We start from the raw sequence: 25568 nt of genomic DNA, 5'->3' as shown, positions 1-25568 counted from the left end.
CACATGAATTAATATTTCTTGTACCAGGAACAGGACTTGAGCAAGGGAACCTGGTATTATTTTTTCTTGTTGTTTTTTTTTTTTTTTTTTGGTGGGGCAATGAAGGTTAAGTGTCTTGCCCAAGGTCACACAGCTAGTAAGTGTCAAGTGTCTGAGGTTGGATTTGAACTCAGGTCCTCCTGAATCTAGGGCTGGTGTTCTATCCACTGTGCCACTTAGCTGCCCCTGGAATCTGGTATTATTATTTAGATAATAAGCAGTTTAATTCTTTCTCATCAAAATAAAGGGAAAATTTGTACTGTTGAGGGATTTGACTTTTTTTTTTATTTGCTGTTTTGCTATGGATAGGAATTTGCTCTGCTCCTTTCATGCCTAAAGTAGAAACAAAACTAATTCCAAAAAGCAGATTATATACGCTAAAGCTTTCTCTAAAAATGGTTTTCTGAACAAGACCTGAGAGGCTAACAACCAACATGGAACTGAAAAGTCTTAAGTGGTGCATTAGGGTGGTAGCAAGTTGGAAATTGTTGGTTCTCTTCAGAGCTTTTCTAACCCTTTCTCTAGAATTCTTATCCTGTTTCCTGTTTCCGAGTCTAAGCATAGGAAGCTCCAGGCCCGGAGCTTGACTTTGCTTCTGGTTACAGTTGTAGACTGGATGGACATCAAAGTGATTAATGACTGTTTAGGCCTGAGCCCAAGCTGGGAGGCTTCCTCAAACACCAGATCATGACCCACTTTCTCTTTTCACAGTTACTACACTGGAGCCACATTCTCTACATTTGTTTGCCTAGATTTTAGCAAAATATTTGACAGTCATCTTATTCTGGTGGAAAAGCTGGATGGATGTGGGCTGAGTTGTGGTATAATTTTTTTTTTTTTAAAGTGAGGCAATTGGGGTTAGGTGACTTGCCCAGGGTCACACAGCTAGTAAGTGTCAAGTGTCTGAGGTCGGATTTGAACTCAGGTACTCCTGACTCCAGGGCCGGTGCTCTATCCACTGCGCCACTTAGCTGCCCCAGTTGTGGTATAATTAGGTGGATTTTGAACCAGTGAGAAGATTTGGAGTGTTGTGGGGGAAAGCATTGCTAGCTGGAGAACTAGAGGACTGGGGTGCCCATCCCAGCTGAGGCCCTTTTACTATGTATGTCACCTTGGGCAAGTCCCTTCCTTTCTTTGGACCTCAGTTTTCATCAGTAAAATGATGGTGTTGGATTCCATGACCTCAAGTACCCCGAAGCTCAACATTTATGATCATAAACTTCTAAAAATGACAAGACCAGATAATTGTTCATTAATGGTTTAGTGTCAGTTTCCTAGGACACATATTGGTGTGGTACAGGGGTCTTGTTGGTTGGGAACATTTTTATCAATGACTTGATTAAACCACACTTCAGATTTGTAATTGATAAACTGATTGCATCGATGACTCGATGCTTACTAACCTTGGATGTTCCCACAAGCAAGGCAGATTTGGATCCCATGATCCCTGTGGCATATTGATCTTTCTTCCCATAAATTGGCCGCAGTGGATCCTCTCAGTGGGTTGGAGGCTGTCTTCATGTTCTCCTGAAGCTGAGAATCGGTCAGTTGAGCACTGTGACCGGCTCTCATCTCTGTTTGGAAGCCGATTCCTGATGACATCAGTTCTCTTGGTCAGGGAACCTCACAGTAGTTCTGTGGTTCAGCGCGTTCACCCATTGCCTTCTATGGGACTCTGAGTTCTTCAGAGGCCTGAGGCCATGTTTTGGGGCTAGCCAACAGCACTGGAACAATGTTAGCGTTTCAAAGATAGGTCATGGTTATTTGGGCTTATTTATTAAAGGAGCTTTGCAGTTTCCTGAAGGCAGTCCAGACTGCTCTTCTCCTGTCAATTCAGTGCCCATGGCACAAAGCAGGAGACTGGCAGGTACTTTTATAGAGGACTGATGGGGGGAAGGGGTGACCATTTGACTGTGGAAAGTTCCTTTAGTGAGGGAGCTACCATCCCACACTGGAGGTAGCTGGGGGAATTGGGTGAGGGGTGGCTACTGATCTCTCAAGCCATCTCTCTCTTCGGAATACAAAGGTAGCAGCCACACCCAAACTAGTCTCCCCAGGGGTAAGGGAGACTAGAATGAAGGGTGGGGGTCCCGAAGCTAGCTCAGTCCAAACTGGTTCTGCTTATCTCTCTAGGCTTATTCAAATCCGGCCTCAGACACTTAACACTTACTAGCTGTGTGACCCTGGGCAAGTCATTTAATCCTAATTGCCTCACTAAAAAAAAAAAAAAAAAAAAAAGAGGGTAGCGGGGGCAGCTAGGTGGCGCAGTGGATAGAGCACCGGCCCTGGAGTCAGGAGGACGACCTGAGGTTAAATCCGGTCTCTAGGCTTATCTGTCCTCTGGTTTAGTTTCTCAAGGAGAAGATTCCTTGCTGTGCCCCAGAGGACTTCTGGGGTGCTCTGCACCCTCAACACTTATTCAAGGACCAGCCCCTGTGTCTATCAGTCTCTGAAGGAGATGGCTGATAGGAAATTGCCCCAATTCTCTGGGAACTTGCTTCTAGATCATGGCTGGACCCTATGCAACTAGGAGGCCTTACTTATGTTTAGAGTGCAAACAGAATCTTATCTAGGTGAATTCCAGCCCATAAGCTTTAAGTCTCTGCCGTTGCACCCCCTGCTCCCCAATGGAGTTTAGGGTAAGACAGGAGAAAACCAACCAGAGTGATCTGGGTGGAGATGGATTTGGGGTCCAGATTTCTGGAGGCTGTCTTCCTCATTTGAAAGTCCACCCCCTCACTAATTGTTCACGATCCCCACCCCAGAGGTATTTAAGCATTTGGTGATCTGGTCTTTGGTTACCGAAACCGCTGATCATCGATTTGTTTATCAGCTAGCCTGATTAACAAACTGATTATTAATTACCCTCAGTTGTCTCACAACTATTTACGGTGATATATGTAGGATAAATTGAAGATAATCGACAGAAGGAAGACACACCGTTATGGGGGATCAGGACTAGCTTCTCTTAGAATATAGGGTTTTAAATGGGACTTGAAGTTAGCTGGGGAAGCCAAGAGGCAGAGGTGGGGAGGGAGGGAAAGTATTGCAGGCACTGCAGACAGCCAGAGAGAGTGCCTGGAGTTGGGAGATGGAGAGTCTGGTTTGTAGAGTGTGGGGGGCTGGGGAGAAAGGGAATAAGGAAGACTAGACAGCTAGAGAGGGGCCAAGGAGATGGAGAGCTGTGAAAAGCGAACTGAGGACTTTTGATCCTGGGGGTGATGGGGAGCCACTGGGGAGGCTTAATCTCTATTACTGGGGTGAACATTGTCTGCTTTGATCCATGGAGGCCAAGCTTCTCTCCAGGCAGGAAGGGGCATAGGCCCAGGTGTCTGTGCCCTTCTCCCCCACACCCTCCCTTCATCGTATCCCAGCTGTAACACAACCTATATGTTTCTGGGCCCTAGGGAGCTGTAGTAAGGAGGGAGGGAGTTGTGGGGAGGAGAGTGGGAAGAGGGAGAGAGGGAGAAAGGAAGACAGCAATTCCAATAACAAATCGTTAAATCAAGATTTTTAAAAAAGGTACATATTCAATTATATTGCTCTTAACGAAAAATTTTTTTTAGCGAAAGCAAATTTTTTGGTATTGCTAATAACAACACTTAAAATTTTTTATCTTTAATGTTTCCCCAACATCTAGTTTTGTGTTTTATAACATCCTTAATATTAATACGACAGTAAGTTTTTCATGTGTAGTATAGGGATAGGGCCCTCCCAGGTGAGGCTGGAGCAGTGAGAGGTGAAAGGACTTGGCCCTGTGTACCTGTCAGCCAGTTAGTCTGTGTTAGCGCTTCTTGGTTTCCAAACATAGCTCGGATTTTTGTGGCATTTCGTGAAGGTCTGTGAAGTACATTCCATGCCCTCCTCATTTGATCCTCCTGCCAGTCAGCCCTGCTATGCAGGAGGAGAAAACAGGCTTAGAGAAGTTAACTGATGACTAATAAGTGCCATTGTTGGGATTCAAACTCAGATCTTCTCGACTTCAAGTCAAAGAGCCAGTCATCCAGTCGGTTTATCCGCTACAGCAGGCTGCCTGTTTATCCTTCTTATCTTGAGACTTGATGATCATTAGTTTGCACAGACTTAACTTAGTAGGAATAAGTCATCTTTCAGAGATAGAGATGATGGCTGCAGCTTCACAGAAAAGAAACCCCAGAAACAACCCCAGCTGGTGGACAGCGCAGTAACGCCGCAGTTTTCTGTACTGTGTGATGCACACTGGCCCCCGCGCTTTTGTTTTTAAAATAAAATCTAAAGTATTAAAATGTTCTAGAAGCCAGTTTTATCACCATATTCATGGAGGCCCAAATATTATGTGACAAAACATTTCCAAAAGAAACGGGGGTTTTGGAAAAGCTCGGTCTGATGCAACAGTGAGTAACTCCAGTTATAGCCGGGCATGTGTCCTCAGGGCCCAGCCCGGGGCCTGGCTGAATGCACATCAAGGTAGGATTTGATCCAGCTTCATGGACTCCAGAGCCAGACCTTTTCCATGATACTGTGAACCCTCTCTGCACTTTCCTATTGCTCCAGCATTCCCTTAGAACCTTGTTTTGCAGGGCATGTTCCCAGTATTCTAACTGAGAGCTTCTTTTTGGTTGCACCCCATCTCTATTATGTTGCAAACACGTAGAAATCTCAGTTGTGCTTTTTTTGTAACTTGGTTCAGTTCGGCGAGCGCTTGTGAAGTATCCGCTGCAGTCCATGCGCTGTGCTCTGGGCACTGGGCAGACCAGCCATGAAAACAGTCTTTGGTGCCCTCAAGGAGTTTAAGGCTAGCTGGCATTTATCTAGAGCTCTACCATCTGCCAAACACTCCAAGTCTGATTGGATTCCGTCCTTGCCACAGCTCTGGGAGGGAGGTGCTGTTCTAATCTCTGTTTTAGAGAGGAGGGAGTTGAGGCTGGTAGAAGGTGAGGTGACTTGTCTTGGGTCACTCAGCTAGTCAGTATCTGACTCCACAACCAGTGCTCTCTGCTGCTGCCAGTGCTGAGCAGCTGGTAATATGGCAGGGACCTGGAGGGCATGATGCAAAGCAAACGAGAGATCTGGACAGATTGTCCTAAAACAGTCTACAGAGGGAGGGAAGAGGGGGTTTTAACAGCTTCCGAAAAAGAAAGCGCCATCTCCCCATAGAGCATAAGGCCTGGAGGGGAGAGGCACTCCATCTCTGTGGAATTTGGGGAGCGTTTTTGTAGTGGGCAAGGCAGGCTGTATGGGGAAGGGCTGTTTGCAGCCAGAGTGGGCAGTTGCTAATTCATTTTATAGGCTGCAAGAGCTGCTGAAGGGCAATGGGCCATGGGCCGGCTGGCCGGCCGACTCCTCAGCTCTGAGAATTGTTGGATAGAGAGGAGAGACTGGAGGCTCAGGGACAACAACAGGGGGAAAAATGAGCTGCAAGGTTCAATTTGCCATCACCATTGCACGTTCTTTGGGGCACCAAGTGCATTTTCCCCCTCCTGCAAATTACAGAATTCAGTAGGAAAGAATAAATTGGACTTTGAGTGTTAATGAGCACGCTTAGTTTTCTTATGAGACTTGGCTGTTGCTAATGTGTGCCACTTCTCTCTTCTAGTTTGTAGGTAATTAAGATTTGGTATTTTTGGCTTTTTAAAAAAATTACTTTTGGTTCTAGTGCCTCCCTCCCCCCCCCCCCCCCGATCTTTTAAAATAATTTTGAAAAATAAAGATGACATTTGTGGGGACCAATTTTTAATTGGGGAGTGTTAGCTAAGCGGCTCACCGCAACATTGGGGCAAGGAAGGAGACCGGCAGCCTCCCTCAACAGAACAGGATTTATTTTAGCAAGAATGAACTTAAAAAAACCCAACATCACAAACAGGATCAGTAGGATCATGGGGAAAGGGAAATTAAGATACCTGGAAAAATACCACCGCCCAGGAATCAGCTGAGAAAACGCAGCAGACCTCCTGTCTGTGTCTAGCGTCCAGCTAGAATGCCCAATTCTCCTCCCCCAATCCCAGAAAAACCCCACACCAGCCCCAGCCAATGGGATGGCCGCTCTGACAGTCACATGACTGCCCTTACTAGGCTTCCAATCATTAAAATTTTGCCAGGCCCATGTAGGTGAGTGGTGATGATGTGAGGTGCCAGCGCCATGGCAATGGCCACCGTGTAGTTTGCGGAGCCCCGGGCCAGCGCGCGCTCGCTCGCTGAGGCATAAAAACCTCAAATAACAATTAATTCTTTACACATTCATTAGTACTTTTGGATATTCTTGTCCAAATGTAATATTAATTGACCAACTAATTAACTGTGATTAGCAAGGGATTTTATGAGGAATAACTGGACTTGGGCTGAACTGGTAGGATGATTTGATCATTGAGGGAGATTCTTGGGACATCTTGGTCAGCTTCCTCATTTTGCATTTGCCCCAAACCGAGGAACTGAGAGGATGAGGGACTTGCACAGGCACAAAAAGTGGCAGAGCTGGGGTTTGGGCCCTTGACCTCTGACCCCCAAACCTGACACTTGCCACTATAGCACACTATTGGATTAAGAGAACTGCTATCTGGCCAGCAAATATGGCAAGGAATTATGGGTCTATAACCTTATTCCCTTGGATTAAACAATGTTCTTGATCTATTAGAAAGCAAGATAAAAAATCTGTTTCCTCTTGTTTTCTAGGTTTATGCTGCTGATTGTGGGGATACTGTTCTCCTAGAACTACGGAAATATTTGCCAAAATATTATGGCATCTGGTCACCACCTACTGCACCAAATGGTAATGCATTTTTCCGCTATTTTCTACTTACGATTGCTAAAAATAACTTTTGGAATTAACATGGAATTGAAATCGAACCTGGTAATGGTAGAAAAAAAGGAACTCAGATGGCAAACTTAAAATCCTTTCCTTAGGCAAAAACTGATTTAGGGGCTAGGCTTTACTAACTCATTTAAGATTTCTTCAGGGACGTGAATAAACATCAACGACCCGGCTCCTCATTCATTTTCCACTTCTGTCTGATTCCGTCCCCTGTCTCGAAGGAGAAGGCCAGAGCACAGAAATTCTTAGTTAATGTTCTTTCTAGTCTCCCTTTTTAGAGTGACGTTCGCAGGAGGTGACGTGTGCCCGAGTTCTCTCTAGGGCAGCTCCAAGACTGAGGAACACCACTGAATACCTGTTTATTCTCCAGTAAAGCTGAACGGAAGCAGGGATTGGGGGGCCGGCCCCTGGGCTGGAGAAGAGATGTGAGGGGCTGGGCTGATTCCTTTCTAAAGTTAACCATTGGCAAAAGGCCCTTGAACTCAACCAGGTGTCTCTCCTAGAAAGAACCAAGCACATATTGCTACCTAGTGGAAGAATAGATTTAGAACAAGTAAGTCATTGCTTTGGAACTTGGGATGAGTCATTTGCAGTAGTGATAGAGTGCAGTTACAGAGCATTTTGTTAGATTAGTACTCGGTCCCCTTCCCTAAGCCTCTTACACAATTTGTCATTTTCAGAGTAAAAACGTCCAGTGCAACATTGTGAGCAAATGCGCTATTGTTGTTAAATATTTTAAACCATAAAGAGGAGCCTTTATGGACCAAGGAAATGTTTTATGTCATTATGATAAGGTGGGGGGGTGTTCAGAATGGACTGTGTTTAAAAATCAAGATAAAAATGATTCCCGGGCCATGCCATCAGCAGGACTAAATCATAGTATTTCTTGGTGCCCCTGGAAGCAGAGAGGAGGGTAAAGATAGAGAAGGAAGAAAAAGAAGTGTGGAAACAGAAGAGATAAAGTGAGGGAGAAAGTCTGTCATCAAGGATATATGATTTATTAAATAAGAATTTAGTCATTTATTATTAAGCACTAGTGGTGTGCTCAGTGATGGGGATAGGCATCCTGGCCTGGAGAGACAACAGGTGCTTGCACGAGTATTCACACAATGGACATGCTGTAGCTACAAGGGGATTGTTTGGGGCAGGACCCAAACAGCTCCAGGGGGCAGATCAGCAGAAGTCCCTTGTAGGAGGTGACCCTGAAGGAAACCAGGGATTTGGTGAGATGGGGGTGAGAAGAGACTCCATTCCAGTCATGGAGGACAGCTAGTAGAGAAACTTGGAGCTGAGAGCCGGGGTGCAGCGTGAGAGGAACGAGAGAAGACCGGGGATGTTGGAGCCGGGCTGTGAAGGGCAGAGGAGTCTGTGTTTGATCCTGGAGGTCATAGAGTCCCCGAGTTTGAGCAGCGGTGTGATGTGATTAGATTGGCACTCTTGAGGAAAATCACTTTGGCAGCCATGTAAAAAGAGACTCGTCAGGGAGAAATAGTCTAGGCTAGAGGTGATGAGGCCCTGACCTGAGAAGGTCAGGAGAAAAGATGCAGGAGAGATGTGCTTCTTGTTGTTGTTGTTGAATTGTTTTTAGGCTAGCCTGACTCTTTGTGAACCAATTTGGGGTTTTCTTGGCAAAATACCAGAGTGATTGCCATGTCCTGCTCCAGCTCATTTTACAGATGAGGAACAGAGACAAACAGGGTGAAGGGACTTAACCAGTGTCACACAGCTAGAAAGTATCTGAGGCCAGATTTGAACTCGGGAAGATGAGTCTCCCCTGCTCTAGGCCTGGTACTCCATCCGCTGTGCCACCTAGTGGCCCATGTGGGCGACTGGAAGTTTGGTGGTAGCTTCAGTTGAAACAGGGAAGTTCAAAACAGGAGTGCGTTCGGGGGAAATAGAATGAGCCATGCTTGTACATAGGAAGTTTGGGATGCCTTTGGGACATCCACTTTGAAATGTCCAGGAGGTGGTCGGCGATACAGGATTAGCATTCTAAAGGAAAATGTCACCTCACTTGGCAACTTAAGAGATCATTGGTGACTTTGGAAATGGCATTTTCAGTCGAGTGATGAGATTGGAAGCCAGATTTTTGTTTTTTGGGGCAGTGAGGGTTAAGTGACTTGCCCAGTGTTTGAGGTTGGATTTGAACTCAGGTCCTCCTGAATCCAGGGCCTGTGCTTTATCTATTGCGCCACCTAGCTGCGCCATATTGGGTTTTGAAGTGAGAAGAGAGGAAGTGGAGGCAGTCACTAGATACTTTTCAAGTAGTTTGGGTGAGAAAGGGAGGAGAGATAGAAGTTGGTAGCATGTGCAGATGGTAGTGTCTGTCTAAGGAGGGGTTTTGGGTATGTTTCTAGGCAACAGGGAAGGAACTAGTATATATGGAGAGAGGGAGACTAGTTGGGGCACTCTGGGCACTCTGCTAGAGAAGATGGGAGGGGAGGGGATCAAGAATGCATGAGGGCAGCTAGGTGGCGCAGTGGATAGAGCACCAGCCCTGGATTCAGGAGGACCTGAGTTCAAGTCTGGCTTCAGACACTTAATACTTCTTAGCTGTGTGACCCTGGGCAAGTCACTTAACCCCAACTGCCTCACCAAAAAAAAAAAAATGCATGCGAGGGGTTATTTTGGCAAAGAGAAAGACTATCTCTTTGAGTCAGCAGTCAGTTATTAAGTGCTTAGTTTGTCTCACACAGTAGGCATACAAAGGCAAAACCCAGTTGCTGTCCATTCCAGTGGGGGAGACAACATACATAGATGACTATAAATGTAGCTGTGAGAGATGAGAAGATTTAATAGCATAGAACTGCACTAGGACTGTTGGGTAACCCTGTATACAGAGGGGGTATATGGGAATCTGAAAGGGTTGGGGAGGGATGGGGGGGGTGCTTCCTGTATAAAATGGGCTTTGAGCTGAGTCTTGAAGAAAGCCAGAGGAGAGGGTGTTCGAGGAGACTACTACACCTAGGTTGTAGTGTAGTGTAAGGAGTAGAGTAAGAACAGGGAAACTCTGGCCAGGTTTGGAAGGGCTTTAAAGGTCAAAGTGAACACTCCCCATTGTTCCCAGAGGAATCCACTGAGTGACATGATAATTGCCTTGATGGCTGAGTTGAGGATGCACTGGAGTGAGAAGAGACTTGCAGGGAGTCCAGTAAGAATATTCCAGTAGTCTCCAGGTGAAGGGCGATGAAGGCCTGTGAAGGTCAAAATGACAAGATTTGGGAAAGTATTAGACAGGAGGAGTGCATAAGAATGAGGAAGTCAAGGATAATACTGAGATCACTAGCCTTGGGGACTAGGAAGCTGGTAATCATCTGGATGATAGTAGAGAAGTTAGGAAGCACAGAAGCTTTGAGAGGAAAGGGTTTGAGCTGCTCTTTGGACATGCTGAGTTTGAGTTGATTGGGGGACATTAGGTGGTTGGACATGTACGTCTAGCTGACTCGCTCACATGCTATCCTGATGGATGTAGAAATCTGGGAATCATCTTTTGAGCCTTGACCGACAGGTGGTTAGTGGCTGTGACATGGATTGAAATCCAGCAGAGGAGCCTGAGCAGGAGTGGTGAGAACCAAGAGGGAGCAGTGTCACAAAAACCTAGAGAGGAGAGAGGCAAGAAGGCTGTCAAACAGTGTCCTTTAGCAGGGTAGGAAAGGCCAGTTAAGAAGCATTGGTGCAGGGGGCAGCTTAGGTGGTGCAGTGGATTAAGTGCTGGCCCTGCATTCAGGAGGACCTGAGTTCAAATCCAGCCTCAGACACTTGACACTTATGAGCTGTGTGACCCTGGGCAAGTCACTTAACCCCAATTGCCTGGCAAAAAAAAAAAAAAGAACCATTGGTGCCTTGGGAGAAAGCAGTTGTTGGGATGGAAGCCACTGAGAGAAACAAAGTGGAGGCCCCTTGTAGCTGGGTCTTTTCAGGGAGTTTGGTCATGAAGGAGAAGAGAGTGAAGAAAAGGGAGAGACAGTGGGAGATGGGAAGGAGGAGAGAAGGAGGTGGTTGAGGTGAATAGCCTCACTGGACTTCAGCTTGTGGGTGGGAGGAGTGGTGTAGGCAGTTTCAGGAGAGAAGATTGGCAACATTCCCACTGGCTAGTGGGCTAGAGATTCAGTCATCCCGTGGTGGGGGGAGAGTCGGCATTTGGTGAGGGGCTTTCCCCTTGCCCTCCACAGACCTGGTCAGTCATGATATAATACTGTGGTCAGTGTAGACTGGCTCCTGCTATCCAAAGAACTGAGAGATGCATGGGGTGCTTTTTCCTTTTCATTGTTTTGGATTAGAATGAGACGTATTTGCCCTTTGATCCTTTAAGTCTTGATATTTCTCCATGTATGCTTACGGGAGAGTTTTAAGTCATTTGTCATCCAGAGCAGTGTTTTAAGGAGCATGAAATGTGACGTTTGAGTCGTTCTGTGAGGGGTGTGTGTGTGTGTTGCTCTGGATTTCTTCCTTTATGGAAACCTTTGCTCATCTTCCCTCTTCAGATTTTCCTAGAACAGTTTATGGCATTCTCTCCTTTGCTTGTATCTAAACTCTACAGTGGATCATCCTTATCTGGGTACACATCATTTCATCAGGTAGAAGTCCAAAAGAGAGAGTGAGAGAGGGAGGGAGGGAAGACGGAAGGAGAGAGACAGAGAGATACACAGAGTACGTATGTGTAAACTTGTGTTCCTAAAGCAGGCACAGGAAGTAGTCTAGGACTGGGGGCTTTGGTGAGTTAGGGCCAGAGCCTAGGCCTGCGCCATCGAGGTGTGCCATTGACCTCATTTGTTGGTGAAAAGTCTCTTCTTTTATAGGTTGAACTTTAAAAAGAATATCTCTTCACAGAGCCACACTACTAAGCTCTAATTTGATGAATATCTTTGCAAGAACAATAATGTGTGATGTGATTCTTTATTGAAAATCAGACCTGCTAATTATTGACACCTTGAGACTAAAATATCCATTCAAATGATGGGCCCTTACCTTAGGAAAAAGGATCATTTTCAGGGACCATTTAAAAGAATCAGCTTCTCATCTGGAGGGAAGAGAAACATAGTCTGATTAGACTGCGACCTGCATTAAGTATGCATAGCTCAGCCCATCTTTGTTCATCTTCTCCATCTGTTGACCAGCACAGGGCCAAGATTGGGTCCCTGGGGCACTCCTAGAGAGTTCTCTGGTTTGACCTTATCCTCTTAATGACAATTCTTTGGCTTTACACATTCAACCAATTCCAGATCCATCTGTTATCATATCAACCACATCTCATTACTTCTAGTTATGCCATAGGATATGAATGTATCATGTGAGCCCTGAATATGATGGCCGTCTTCTGCAGAGCACTGAGCTGTGTACTTTGGGAGGGCCCAGAAAACATCCTAAATGGCAGAATTGGGATTCTTAAAAAACCATAACACTGGACTGACTCAGTAAACTGTTTGGGTTGGGGAAAAAAGGATGCATTAAATATAAGATTAGGGAGGTATGGTAGAGACACCCAGGCGACATGATGAATAGTGTGCTGAGAGACCTGAATTCAAATCTTGCCTCAGTCACTTACCAGCTAGATTGGCCAAGTGACCCCGCCTTTCTCAACATCAGGCTCCTCATTGGTAAAACTCGCTTGACAATAATACTTATTTACAGGGTTATTATGAGCATCAAAAAATAATCTAAAGCACTTTGCAAACCTTTAAGCACTTTACAAAAGAAATTATTGTAAATAATAACTGACAGTTGGCATAAAACTGGGCATTTAGTGGAATGCCAGTCCAGTGTGAGATGTGATGATAACTAAGATAGCTAGTGTGACTTTAGGTTGCATTCAACAGTATTCAGGATGAATGGTTTTCGATGCCCTTTCTCCTCTGCCCAGGTCAGGTCAGCAAGCATTTATTTATTGAGTTGCATGACATTTTCAGAGAATAGTGACAACCTTCGAAGGAGGTTGTAGAGGCAGGTTCAATAAGAGGGAAAACCTCCCAGTAAACTACACGTTTCTTTTCTTTGTAAAGTTTTATTGACATACTTTATTTTTTATATGGTGCCCATATACAGATTACCCATAGTTTGTTAGAAGTCTCTTGTAAAAAAGGCAAGCTTTTTTTGTTTTGAGACAATCATGGTTAAGTCACTTGCCCAGGTCACACAGCTAGAAAGTGACTGAGGCCTGATTTGAACTCAGGTTCACCACCCAGGGCTGGTGCTCTAGGCACTGTGCCACCTACCTGTGCCCAAAGTAAACATTTAAGTAAAACTAATAATAGGGTGACTTCATCTGAAAAGTGTATGCAATTTTTCCCATGGGTAGCACTCCCCTGTTTATCTTAAAAAAAAATGAACGTGTCTTTTCTCTCTACACCCTTCACTGCAGAGGGGGAAATAAAGTAAATTACCTATAAGGTGTGCAAAGCCAAGCCAAACACACCCCCTCAAATCTATATAAAGATAGATAGTGTTATTCCCCACCCGGTCATGACATTTCTTATGTCTCAGTAATTGGCTAGCTTATTTCATCATATCAAGAGGCCCCCAAACTTGTCTTCAGTCATCAGCCTTTTCAAAGTTTTTTATTTTTGCAATATTATTTTAAAAATTGATATTAAAGGTCACATCACAAATTAGAGAAACATGGAACAATTACCTATTGTATTTATATGTAAGAGAAATAGAGAAGGATCAAACAAGAAAGGAAGAGGATCACAGAGGAGAAAATGGATACTTTTGATGTTATCAAATGTAAAAGTTTTTACACAAACAATGAATAAAGCTAAGAATAGAAGGGAAACAGTTAAGTTGGAAAATCTTGATAGCAAGTTTCTCTGACAAAGGTCTTATTTCTAAGATCAATAATGAACTGATTCAAATTTCTAAGAAAAAGAGTCATTCTCTAATTGATAAATGTCCTAAGGGTATGAACAAGCAGTTCTCAAGGGAGAAAACATAGGCAGTTTATAGTCATATGAAAAAAAAAATGTTCCAAATTACTATCATTAGAGAAATACAAATTAAAGGAGTTCTGAGATTGCACTTCACATCAATCATAGTGGCAAAGATGACAAAAAAGGAGAATGACAAATGTTAGAGGGATACGCTATATCGGTGGATCTCTGAATGGGTGTGGAAAGCATTTTGGAAAGCAATTTGGCATTATATGTAAGGGGGAGAGTGAGGTGGCACCAGGAATCATGAGTTCAAATCCTTTCTCAGACATTAACTTAGCTTTGTGACCCTGGGCAAATCACTTCCTGTCTGTTTACCTCAGTTTCCTCATCTGTAAAATGGGGATAATAATAGCACCTGCCTCCTGAGGTTGCTGTGAGGATTCAATGAGAGTATTTGTATAGTGCTTAGCACAGTGCCTGGCACATGGTAGGCACTCTATGAATGTCAGTGATTGTTATTGTTACTATTAAAAAATGCAGGCCCTTTGTGTAGACACATTGATAGCAGCTCTTTTTGTGGTGGCAAAAAGCTGGAAGAACGTCAGGCCCCAGCCGAACAATGATTGAAAGAGTTGTGGCCTGGGAATGTGATGGAATATTACTGTGCTTTAAGAAATGAGGAGAGGGGGCAGTTAGGTGGCGCAGTGGTTACAGCACTGGCTCTGGATTCAGAGTACCTGAGTTCAAATTAGGCCTCAGACACTTGACACTTACTAGCTGTGTGAACCTGGGCAAGTCACTTAACCCTCATTGGCGTGCGCCCCCCCCAATGAGGAGACAGGTGGTTTTAAAGAGATATGGAAAGACATATACAAACAGACACAGTGAAGTGAGCACAGCCAGAAGCATTGATAACATCAGTAGTACAAAACTACAGATTTCTAAAAGTAGAGTGAGTGGCTGCAGGGAGTAGAGAGTTCTCCATCAGTGGAAGTCTTCAAGTTGAGGCTGGATGACCAACCCCTTGTTGGGCTGTTATACATAGATGGGACCCATATTTCAGGGCTAGATGAGCCCTGGGACTCAGAACACCCAAAAGTTGTATTTATGCTTAGGAATGTAGAGTCTTTGTATAGTTTGCTGCTGTGATAGTGACATCGAGACAAAGTTAATCCATCTCCTCTTCACTGCCAGCCCCTGTGATGTGGCAGTGCTCAGCATTCACTGTTAGTACCCACCATGCTTCTTTCTGTTTCCAGCGTCTTCCTTCTCTTTCTCCTAAAGTGGGAGGTTGTGCATTACTGCCAACCACATCATAGCAAGATGGCAGGGCTTTTAATATCCCATGAGCTCTCTGGCCACCTTCTTCAAACAAATTTTCCCTAGGTATCTAAGTGAAAATAAAACAGCCTCAGTATAAGATGAAGATTCTGTTAGCTAATGTCTGCATAGTGCATTGAGGCTTGTAGTGAGCTTGTGTACATTATCTCATTGGATCCCTAAGTAAAGTACAGGTGGAAGGCAGCTGGGTGGCACAGAGCACCAGGCATGAGTTCAGATCTGGCCTCAGATACTTACTAGCTGGGTGACCCCGGGTAAGCCATTTCACCCTGTCTGCCTCAGTTTCTTCACCTGTAAAATGAGCTGGAGGAGAAAATGGTAAACCAGTCCAGTATCTTTGACAGGACAACCTCAAATGGGGTCGGAAGAGTAAGACAAGTACAGGTAGAGTGACCCAGAGTTTGTAGAGTTCAGGGTGGCACTAGTGAAAGTTCACCCAAGTGCCTCACAAACACTGGGTTCTGACCCACTCAGGTTTAGGTTGTGGTCTGTTCCTGAGACTCGTTTAGACCTGACCTGTCAGCCTCCTCTATTCTGTGTTCCTTTCATCCCCACAGCTCAGGCAGATTCACTCCTGACTTTTTTCTGGCATATCCACAGGGGCCCTACACAGGGACAAAGCTAATGAAGCCTGCCGGGACTTGGTGCTCCTTGGCTTGGCATCGTGCAGCCTTGCTGTGCCCCTCTCATGGGGTTTCAGCAATCGTCCTCTTAGCTCGTCCTGATGACTGAGAGAGCAGGAGCAGGTAGCACAGACAGCATTGGACTGTGAGAGTAAGAAAGACAGAAGGCTTGGAAATTGAGTTAGCAGCCCAGGTGAGCCAGATTGGCCTCCCGCTGAGACTCCCTTCCATCTATTCTCTGTAAGGACATGTTTCTCCCCTTAGAGTGTGAGTTCTTTGAGACCAGGAACTAATTTTGACTGGATGCCCAGTGCCCAGCACAGAGGAAATTCTGTAAATACTTGTGGACTGATTGCATTCACAACTGCTCTTTTGCCCCTCTTATGATGCATAGATTTCTTGTGTGTGTGTGTGTGTGTGTGTGTGTGTGTGTGTGTTTTTAGTGAGGCAATTGGGGTTAAGTGACTTGCCCAGGGTCACACAGCTAGTAAGTGTTAAGTGTCTGAGGTTGGATTTGAACTCAGGTACTCCTGACTGCAGGGCTGGTGCTCTATGCACTGCGCCACCTAGCTGCCCCTGATGCATAGATTTCTTTAGAAGAATAGGTAGACTTCTCCTTTGAGTTCCATAAATCATGGCCTCTTCAAACTACTTTCCAAGTTACCACATGTTCACTGATCCTGGCTGATTTCTTCCAGGGTATCTTTTATGTCTCCCAGCCCATTTGTTCTGGTTCCCAGCTTTATGCTCAGTTATCCTTTGGGTTTTCTAACCTGATTCTTTAAATGGACCGTGAACCACTGTGGGAAGAAGTGGGGATTTATCCTAGCCTCCTGGGCAGAAATCATCAGGTATTGTCTCTTTGGCTGAAGGATAATTGTTATTCACTTGATGGCCCAGTCTGGGGTTTTCTTGGCAAAGATACTGGAGTAGATTACCTTTTCCTTCTCCAACTCATTTTACAGATGAGAAACTGAGGCAAATGGGGTGAAATGACTTGCCCAGGGTCACACAGCTAGTGTCTGAGGCCAGATTTGATTTAATGAGTCTTCCTGGTTCCAGGCCCAGCTCTCTATCTACTGCACTACCCAGCTGCTCCGTTAAAGATGGAGATTCTCTTAAAGGACAGAAGACCTTTAAGATGTAATTAGAACATTTTGGTAATGTTCCCTTTTGGACTAGCCTTATAATTGTAACTCTGAGATAGTTTAAATTAAGGCAGATCTTATTTTGTGATGTTTAGTCTTGGGGGCAGGATATGATAACGTGTTTATAAGTTGTACGTAAACTTAATTCTGCAACGGTAATGCTTTTAAAAAGAAGCTAGACAAAGATGCACTCAAATATTAGCAGCACACTTGGTTCAGTCGAACTGGCATGTGGTTGTTTTTGGCAAAGAGAATGGACTTAGCCCTGAGGTACTGTGGTCTCCACTATCTAGGAGAGGCTACTAGGCTTGAGTGTAGAGACCTAGGTTCCCATCCCAGCTCTAACATTTATTGTGTTTGTGACCTGTGACCAGAGACAAGCCATTTGGTGTTTTTGAGCTTCAGTTTTGTCATTTGTGAAGTGGAGATAAAGCTTGTATTGCTCCCTCTCCCAGTACTTGTGGGGAGAGTGCTTTGTAAACCTAAGTGTTACCTGTTCTTATTCTTCAGTCATCCCAGGTTTGTGCAGGAGGTGTGCACGAGGCTCCTAGGTCTGGCACACATGCCACATTGGACGGCCTTTGGGTTTCTTGGACTTGGAATGCTGTCTAAAAGGGAACTTGTCATCTCTGTCCGCTGAGCCGAGCCCTCTTCCAGATGTCTTTATTTCTTTTGAAAGCACTAACAGCCTTGTAGTCACAGAGGCTGCCACTATGACATTACCAGGCATTACTGGGCACTCTTTGCCCACCCCTCTTATCCACTTAGTTGCCAAATGCTGTTTCTGCCTCTGTCCTTCATGCCTTGACTTCTCCCTGTCCATGGCCACCATCTTGGGGATCAACCTTCTCATTAATCTCCCCCCACTGCAGTCTAAGGCCAAGACACATAGCTGAAGTGCAGCTTTGACCATGTCACCTCCATTCTCACAGTCTTCACGGGCCTCTCTCTACCTTTGCATGCTACAGTTCAAGCAAACTAGGCCCTTACTGTTCCTCACCCCTGCCCCCCTCTATCTGTCACCTCTGCACCTCTGCCCTGGCATCCTCAGGGCGTGGAATGCTCTTCCACCTTATCCTCACCCTTGGCATTCTTTGTTTCATCCAAAACTGTTCCAGCAGCACCCTCTGCCTCTAGAGCAGGGGCCTGCCTGTCTGTGCTTGTGTCTGCAGCACCTTACTACAGAAGCACCTTGCACCCAGCAGATGCTGAGCAAAGGCATGCTCTTGGCTTGATGGGCTCCTTCTGCACTGTGGCCGAAGTCTCTTAGATTCCTGTGGAGAAAAGGAAAGTACAAATGAGCTCCGAGCCACACGGTCAGGCTCCAAAGCAGGCGTGCAGCTTGAAGTTATCAAGACCAGCCTCCCAGTCTCAATAAAACTGCCAGGACCAGCTGAACTCAGGCTTGGAGCTATTTTTGGCTACTGCTTTCCACTTAAAAATCAGGACTTGTTTTCTTTATTTCAATGATGCCCTCATGTACTTGTTATTTCTGTAGTTCCTTCTTATCATTAACGTCAACAAACGGATCGCTTTCTCAGAGTAACTTTTATGCCCATTCCCGGTTTGGGACCCCCTGCTGTTGGGCCTGTGGTGTCAGGGCCTTTTCCTTAGTAGAAGGGACTCCAGTGCCCTTGGTCAGGTGGCTCTGCTGAGCAGGAGGTGAAGCTGCCCCTGTGCTGCCGGGGCTAGAGACCCCCAGCTGGCCCCTTGCCTTGTTCTTAGTGCAGAGTGGCTAAGGGCTTCACCAGCCTGAAAACACTGGAGAAAGGTTACCTCTGGAGCCACACCGAGTTTCTAAATTTTTCTAAATTTTTTTCTTCTCTTCTTTCCCCTCCTTCCTCCTGTTCTTTTAACCCCTTCCTCCTCCCCCACCTCTTCTCCTTCCACTTACTGTTCTTTCCTTTCCTCACCCCACATTCTCTTCCCTTTCCCCTTCTCCCCCACTCTTCTCCCTTCCCTTTCCCTCCCCTTTCCCCTTCTGTGTTCTCTCTTCTTTTTCCTTGCATCTCTAGTACTGTCCCCTCACAACTCCCTCCCCTAAGGAAAAGCTCTCCCTTGTAACAAACAAGCATGCAGTAATGAAGGTTCTTAGAGCTTTCTTATAAAAGTCTCTTCCCCGCACTTTTAAAATTTATTATGACATTGACAAATAACCACATCAGTGACAATTCCCCTCCTCGGAAAAACAGAAAAAGTGTATGGACATCGGCAGTCTTTATGTAGAGCTTGTTTTAAATGGAACCCATTAGTTCCCAAACTGCCCTGCTTATCAGTGTTTCCATCTGAACTCATTCTGCTCTTTTCTTGTTTATTTTTTTAAAAAATGTTTTATTGGGGGCAGCTAGGTGGCGCAGTGGATAGAGCACCGGCCTTGGAGTTAGGAGGACCTGAGTTCAAAGCTGGCCTCAGACACTTAACACTTACTAGCTGTGTGACCCTGGGCAAGTCACTTAACCCCAATTGCCTCAGTAAAAAAAAAAAAATGTTTTATTCATACTCTTTTTGGGGGGGGGGTGACTTCATTATCATTGCCCTCCTGTTTCCCCCATAATTCTTCAAAGAAAAAGATAAAATCTTTCCCTTGTAACAAATTTGTTAAAACAATTGTGTCTGAAAATGTATGTTTCACTCTGTAGCCCTTGAGTACACCCACCATTTCTTTGCTAAGAGATACGAATTCATCATGAGGCTTATGGAGTTAGGAGTGGTTATTGCATTGATCCTGATTCTTAAGTCTCTCACAGCTCTTTCTTTTATGATGTTGTAGTTATTGTATAAATTCTTCTCTCAGCTCAATTGACTTTACTCGGTCTTCTCAGGTTTTTCCGAATAAATTTCTTTTGTAATTTCTGATTGTGTGCAGTAATAGCCTATTATGTTCCTACCCACAGTTTGTTCCGTCATTCCCCAGGTGGTGGGCACGCTCTTTGTTTCCAATTCTTTTCTATAACAAAAAATTCTGGTATAAATATTTTTGTATGTATGTATCTTTCCCTTTTTCACTGATCACTTTGAGGTGGCCTAAGGGCAGGCACAGTTCAGTGACTTTTTGGATGTAGTTCAGCATTGCTCTTCTGAATGATTGAAACAATTTGTAGCCCCACCAACAGTGTGTTAGTGTGTCTGTTCTTTCACAGCCCCTCTGATAATTGGCATTTTCCCTTTTTCTCATCCAGGCCCTCAGAGTTGTTTCAGTTTGTATTTCTTGTAGTGTTGCTGATTTGGAGCACGTTTTTTTTTTTTTTTTTTTCCTTTTTTGGTGAGGCAATTGGGGTTAAGTGACTTGCCCAGGGTCACACAGCTAGGAAGTGTTAAGTGTCTGAGGTTGGATCTGAACTCAGGTCCTCCTGAATCCAGGGTTGGTGCATTATCCACTGTGCCACCTAGCTGCCCCTCGGAGCATGTTTTAATGGAGTTCATGAGAGCTTGTACCCAGCCATTTGTTTTAGGTTGAAAGTCACAGAGAAAGCTTGAAGCCACGAATAAGCTGAGAGACTTGGAAGGATGTTGTACAGGAGAAAAAGGGCAGGGCTAGAAGGGTCTAAATTTCAGGCCTGAGATCTTGGGCAAATAAGGCTGTGTCCTTGGCTAGATGATGCCTGCGGCCCCTCCGCAGACTCCAGACACAAGTTCCTCATTGGCTGGAAGCCATTAGACAAGATGATGCTCAGGCTCACTGGTCACAGGTCAGTGGTAGTCTTTGGAAGGAAGGTGAGGAAGTGGGGCTTTCCCCTCCTGGGATGCCTTTCTTTTTTCGGATGACTTGAGCAGTGTAATGTATGTGTATCATTACATGCATCACACGCATACCTCTCCCTGCTCCACACAGAAACTCTTTCAAAGCTTTCTAGTTTAAAAATCATCAACAGAGTCAGGTAGGCAGAATCTTCATGCATATTGCTAGCAACTCTACCTAAGGGTTGTATTTGATTTTTCTATTTTGCTATTTTTCTTTATTTTTAATACATTGGGGGGGTATTTTATCTTTAATTTCTCTCACAGTTTGATTGTTTTTTTACCAGATGGCCTTTGGAAGGAGACCAAGAACAGCAGGTCACAATAGCTGCCTTTATTTTGTTTTACATGCCCTATATTTTATCTTGTTTGGATTTTAATTTTATAGGAATATAAATTCAGAACTAGAACTGCCCCCTGAGTTGATCTGGTCTAACCCACATGATGAAATTTAATAGGTACAGAGTCCTGAAGCAGAAGTCTTTAGTATGACATGTTTGACCTTGGCTTAAAGAATTTTAGCAATGGGGAACTTGCTGCTTGTCCACTCTTGGACACTTCTGATTATCACAAAGGTTTTTCTTATATTGGACCAAAATCTGCCCCTGCTGTTTTTAGTTCTGCTTCCTGAGGCCAAGAAAAACAAATCATCTCTTCTGAATGACTGTCTTTCAGGTTTTGGGGGGCAAATATTTCTCCCTCTTTCCTCCAAAACCCAAAACAAACCAAAAACCTTACCCTTGATTGAAGTCATTAATGTTGAACAGAATAGAAAAGTGCAGAGACCTGACTGGAAGTACTACATATAGGTATGGTCCAGAATGTGAAGGTATTTTTGAGATAAAAGTTGACACTGATACATTGATCAGCATGCTTTGGGTCCTTTTGTTCTAAGAGTTTTGAACCCTTTTAACTATACTGTCATTCCCAACAAAGATTACATTAAAGTTTTTTTTTCCAATTCCTGTTTGAAATCCAAGTATTTTCTCTCTGATATTTCATGGATTTATTCACCTTATTACCTTGTCAGAAAAAAAACAAATATAATTTATCTGATTTAAGTTCTTCCTAATGAACCAATGTGGGTTCCTGTGGTTAACTATCTTTTTCTGATGCTTCCAAATTATTTTTATACTATTGCAGTCTAGGATTTTGGTGGGGGGGTGGGGGTGGGGATCAAAGTCAATATCACTGGCCTAAAATGGAATAAATCGCCAGCCTTTTTGAAAAATCATTGTTATGAACTAGAAAATTTGAAATGGTTAACAAACATGTCCGTTGCCATACACAAAGTTCAGAATAAGACTCCATGGGAATCTTTAAATCTGTTTCAGATACTTCATTTGAAAAAAAAAATGACATTTCACATAGTTGTTTGTTAGAGCATTGCTCTTCTTGTCTGTGCCCCTTTTAATTTTCTTTGGTTCTGGTCTTTGTGTTTTAAAAGTGTTTCATTCATATCCTCTTCTTTTCCCTGTATTGTCCTTTATGTGCTCCCATGACTCTCTTTTCCACTTTCATTTTGATAAAAGGTACATTTGGGTGTACCTGCATGTGCTGTTTGCCTGCTTATGTCATCACAAATTGCATCAGTTTTCTTTTGGTTTCCCCTGCACTTTGCACAAAGCTTGTCAAACAGTTAACACTTTAAGTGCTTTTTCCATGCCTTCATTTATCCCCCTTATGGTGGTGTTCTCTAGGGTTATGATCTCTGACTTTGACCATCTTTTTCACTTGGGACTCTTCTTCTCCAGGCTTACACTCTTCCTCCCGCAGAGGATTCATTCCTAGACCTTTGCTTGCAGCTTCTCCGCTGAGCACCAGACGTGTCCTTCTCACTGTCTCTGATTCCAGTGATTCTTCAAAATCAGCCTGTACAAAATGGAGCCCCATTAAACCCTCTTTCTTGAGGTGGTCACCGCCATCCTTCTAGTTATCTGGTTCCAAATCTTCAGTCCTTTTTGATTCCTCCTGTTCCTAGCTTCCTGCATCTGTTGTTGTTGTTGAGTTATGTTCAACTCTTCATGACCCATTTGGGGTTTTCTTGGCAGAGATCCTGGAGGGCGTGGCCATTTCTCTATCTCATTTTACAGAGGAGGAAACTGAGGCAAACAGGGTAAAGTCACTTGCCCAGGGTCACACAGTGTCTGAGGATGGATCTGAATTTAGGTCCTCCTGAATCTAGGGCCAGCACCTTATCCATTGTACCACCTAGCCTGTTCTCCCTATCTACTCATTACTTTATATATAGGGAAACATGAATGGATGTGTCTTTTAGGTTTCACAGTCTTCCACAGTAGATAATATTTGTACAGCACTTTGTAAACCTTAAATCACTGTATAAATTATGTCTATTAGTAGTTGTAGTAGCAACAGTAGTTACACCTCTTAGGCAAACAGTGCCAGGATAGTGGAAACTTTGAGCCATTGAGGTTTTCATTCATCCCTTGCTCTAGTTCAGACACATCATTTTTTTATTCCTTCCATTGACTGATTAATTGAGTCTGTGAACTTCTGCCCCAATTGATTGTTAGAAACTGCCCAGTACACCCCAAACCAAACGTAATTATCTTTCTCTCTAATCCTTTTCCCTCTTCCCTTTTACTGTAGAGGGCATCACCATCCTCCCATTCCTTCAGGCTCATATATTGGAGTCAAGTTGGACTACTTACCTCTGCCCCCTTCCCCTCCCCACCCCATCTGTTAGGGCCAAATTCAGTATGGGGAGAGTTAATTGGGTGGCTCACCGTAATATTGGGGTTCAGAAAATAATGGGGGGCCTCTAGGTCCAGATTTTCCCCTTGTCCAAAATGTCTCCTAGACTAATAAGAAAGGAGATTAACAGCCTTGTTCCCACAAACAAATCAGGTTTATCCACATAAGTGGAGTTAATAAAGTCAGGGACAGTGAGAAAGGGGATAGAGAAAGGGAAAGATATGTCCCACTTCCCAGATAGTTAGAATCTAAATCTCCAGGGTCAAAAGGCCCCCCAGGTACCTCGAATCTCTGCTTCCTTAGCTACTCAGAACAGCCTAGGTCTGGCAAAACCTGACTCAAACCCTAAACTTGTTTCCAGCTCAGCTGGCCTAAGGCACCACCCTTCAACAACACACACTCCCCACTACCTGAAATCTGTAGTTCCAAGGAGAATCAGCGGTGCAGTCTCTCCTGGGTAGGTCCGAAGATCAAACGCCACCAGCTCCTCTCTCTCTCTCTCTCTCTGTGTCTGTCTGTCTGTCTGTCTCTCTACCTCCCTGAGAGTATTCTTTTCTCCCCCTTCCTGCCTCTCTCACAGGAAGGGTGGTTCTATAGCCAGGCTGAGTCTCCAATTGGCTTAACATGCCCCCGGGGCTGTCCCCATTATAATCTGGCCAGGCCCATGTGGGTGTGGGGGAACTCCTAGGTGGGGGTTAGGTACTTTAGTTTCATACTTTGACTCAATAAATGTTCTTTTTGTTGGTTCTATAATCTCTTAAAGTACACACCCATCTTCTCTTAGGCTTTTAAAGCTTGCATCTTTTCAGTCTGACCATGATGAAGCAAAGATGGGGTTATAAAAACACCAAATCACCATTAATTCCTTACACATCGAAGCTATTGCCAAATCCTATTCATTTCACCTTTGTAGCATTGTCCTTTTCTCTTCTGACCCGGCCTCTACTCTGTTCCAGGCCCTTATTCCCTCATGCCCTGGACTATTGCAGTATCCTGCTGGTGGGCTTGCCTGCCTCTGGTCTTTTCCCCACTTAAGTTCAGCCTCCATTCAGCCACTAAAGGGATTTTCCTAAGATGCAGGTCTCATCATGTCACCTCCCCTACTCAGTAAACTGCAGTGGCTCCCCATCGCCTCCAGGAGCAAATGCCAAATGCTTTGCCCTTCGTGACCCAGGCCCCTGTTACCTATTCGTCTGCTTACACCTTACTCCCTGACACATACTCTTTGATCCAGTAACAGTGTCCTCCTGGCTGTTCTATTAACAAGTCCGGATGTGGAGAAGCTGGGATGCTAACCCACTGTTGGTGGAGTTGTGAACTGATCCAACCATTCTGGAGACCAATTTGGAACTATGCTGGAAGGACTATAGGACTGTGCATACCCTTTGATCCAGCAATAACACTGCTAGGTTCACATCCCAAAGACATCAAAAGAAAGAGAAAAGGACCTATTTGTACAAAAATATTTCTAGCAGCTCTTTTTGTGGTGGCTAAGAATTGGAAATCAAAGGAATGCCCATCAATTGGGGAATGGCTAAATGAACTGTGGTATGTGATGGTGATGGAGTATTATTGTGTAATAAGAAATGGCAAGCAGGATGTGAGCAGAACCAGGAGAATGTTGTGCACAGTGACAGCAATATTGTTGGATGAAGAACTGTGAATGACTTAATTATTCTCAGCAATGCAACGATCCAAGACAATCCCAAAGAAAGAACTGATATTGATTAAACACAGAGTGAAACAGGCTCTTTTTCATTCTTTCCATTTTTTCTTTTATTTGAGTTTTTTAATACAAAATGGCTAACATGGTAAATGTTCTATATAATTGCACATGTATAACCTATATCTGATTGCTTGCTGCCTCAGAAAGGGGGTAGAGGAGGGAGGAAAGGAGGGATAGAATTTGAAACTCAACTTTAAATAAAAATGATTATTAAACAACAACTATAACAAACAAATCACTCCATGTCTTGACTTCAGGCATTCTCTCTGGCTGTTCCCCATTCTCTGTGGACTATTTGTGCCCCACCTGTGAGAGAGCCTTCCTAGCTCATCTCGTTCTGATCAGCCACAGTTGGACACACTGTACCTCGACTCCAACAGAGTGGTGTCATTTTGGTCCTCTGTGAGTCCAAAGGACAACAGCCAACTAACCAGCCCCCATGCCTGGAATGCTCTCCTTCCTGTGCTCTGTCTTATGACCTCCTCAAAGTCCCATTTTCTACAAGAAGCCTTCCCTAGCCCCTCATGATTGCAGTGCCTTCCCTCTGTTAATTACTTCTGTATGTAGCTTATTTGTACATGT

General features: G+C 44.4%; 1 protein-coding gene across 1 annotated transcript in view; it reads left to right on the top strand.

Annotated features, from left to right (window-relative positions):
• The window catches only part of IPMK (inositol polyphosphate multikinase), an 88006-nt gene that overhangs the window by 45283 nt on the left and 17155 nt on the right, over window positions 1-25568 (top strand). The window contains exon 3 of the mRNA XM_043989756.1: window positions 6688-6784. Within this exon, the coding sequence (XP_043845691.1) occupies window positions 6688-6784 (97 nt within the window). The remainder of the gene's footprint in view (window positions 1-6687; window positions 6785-25568) is intronic.

Source organism: Dromiciops gliroides, chromosome 2 (assembly GCF_019393635.1).
Source record: "Dromiciops gliroides isolate mDroGli1 chromosome 2, mDroGli1.pri, whole genome shotgun sequence".
Classification (NCBI taxonomy): domain Eukaryota; kingdom Metazoa; phylum Chordata; class Mammalia; order Microbiotheria; family Microbiotheriidae; genus Dromiciops; species Dromiciops gliroides.
This window is presented reverse-complemented; position numbering and strand designations above follow the sequence as displayed.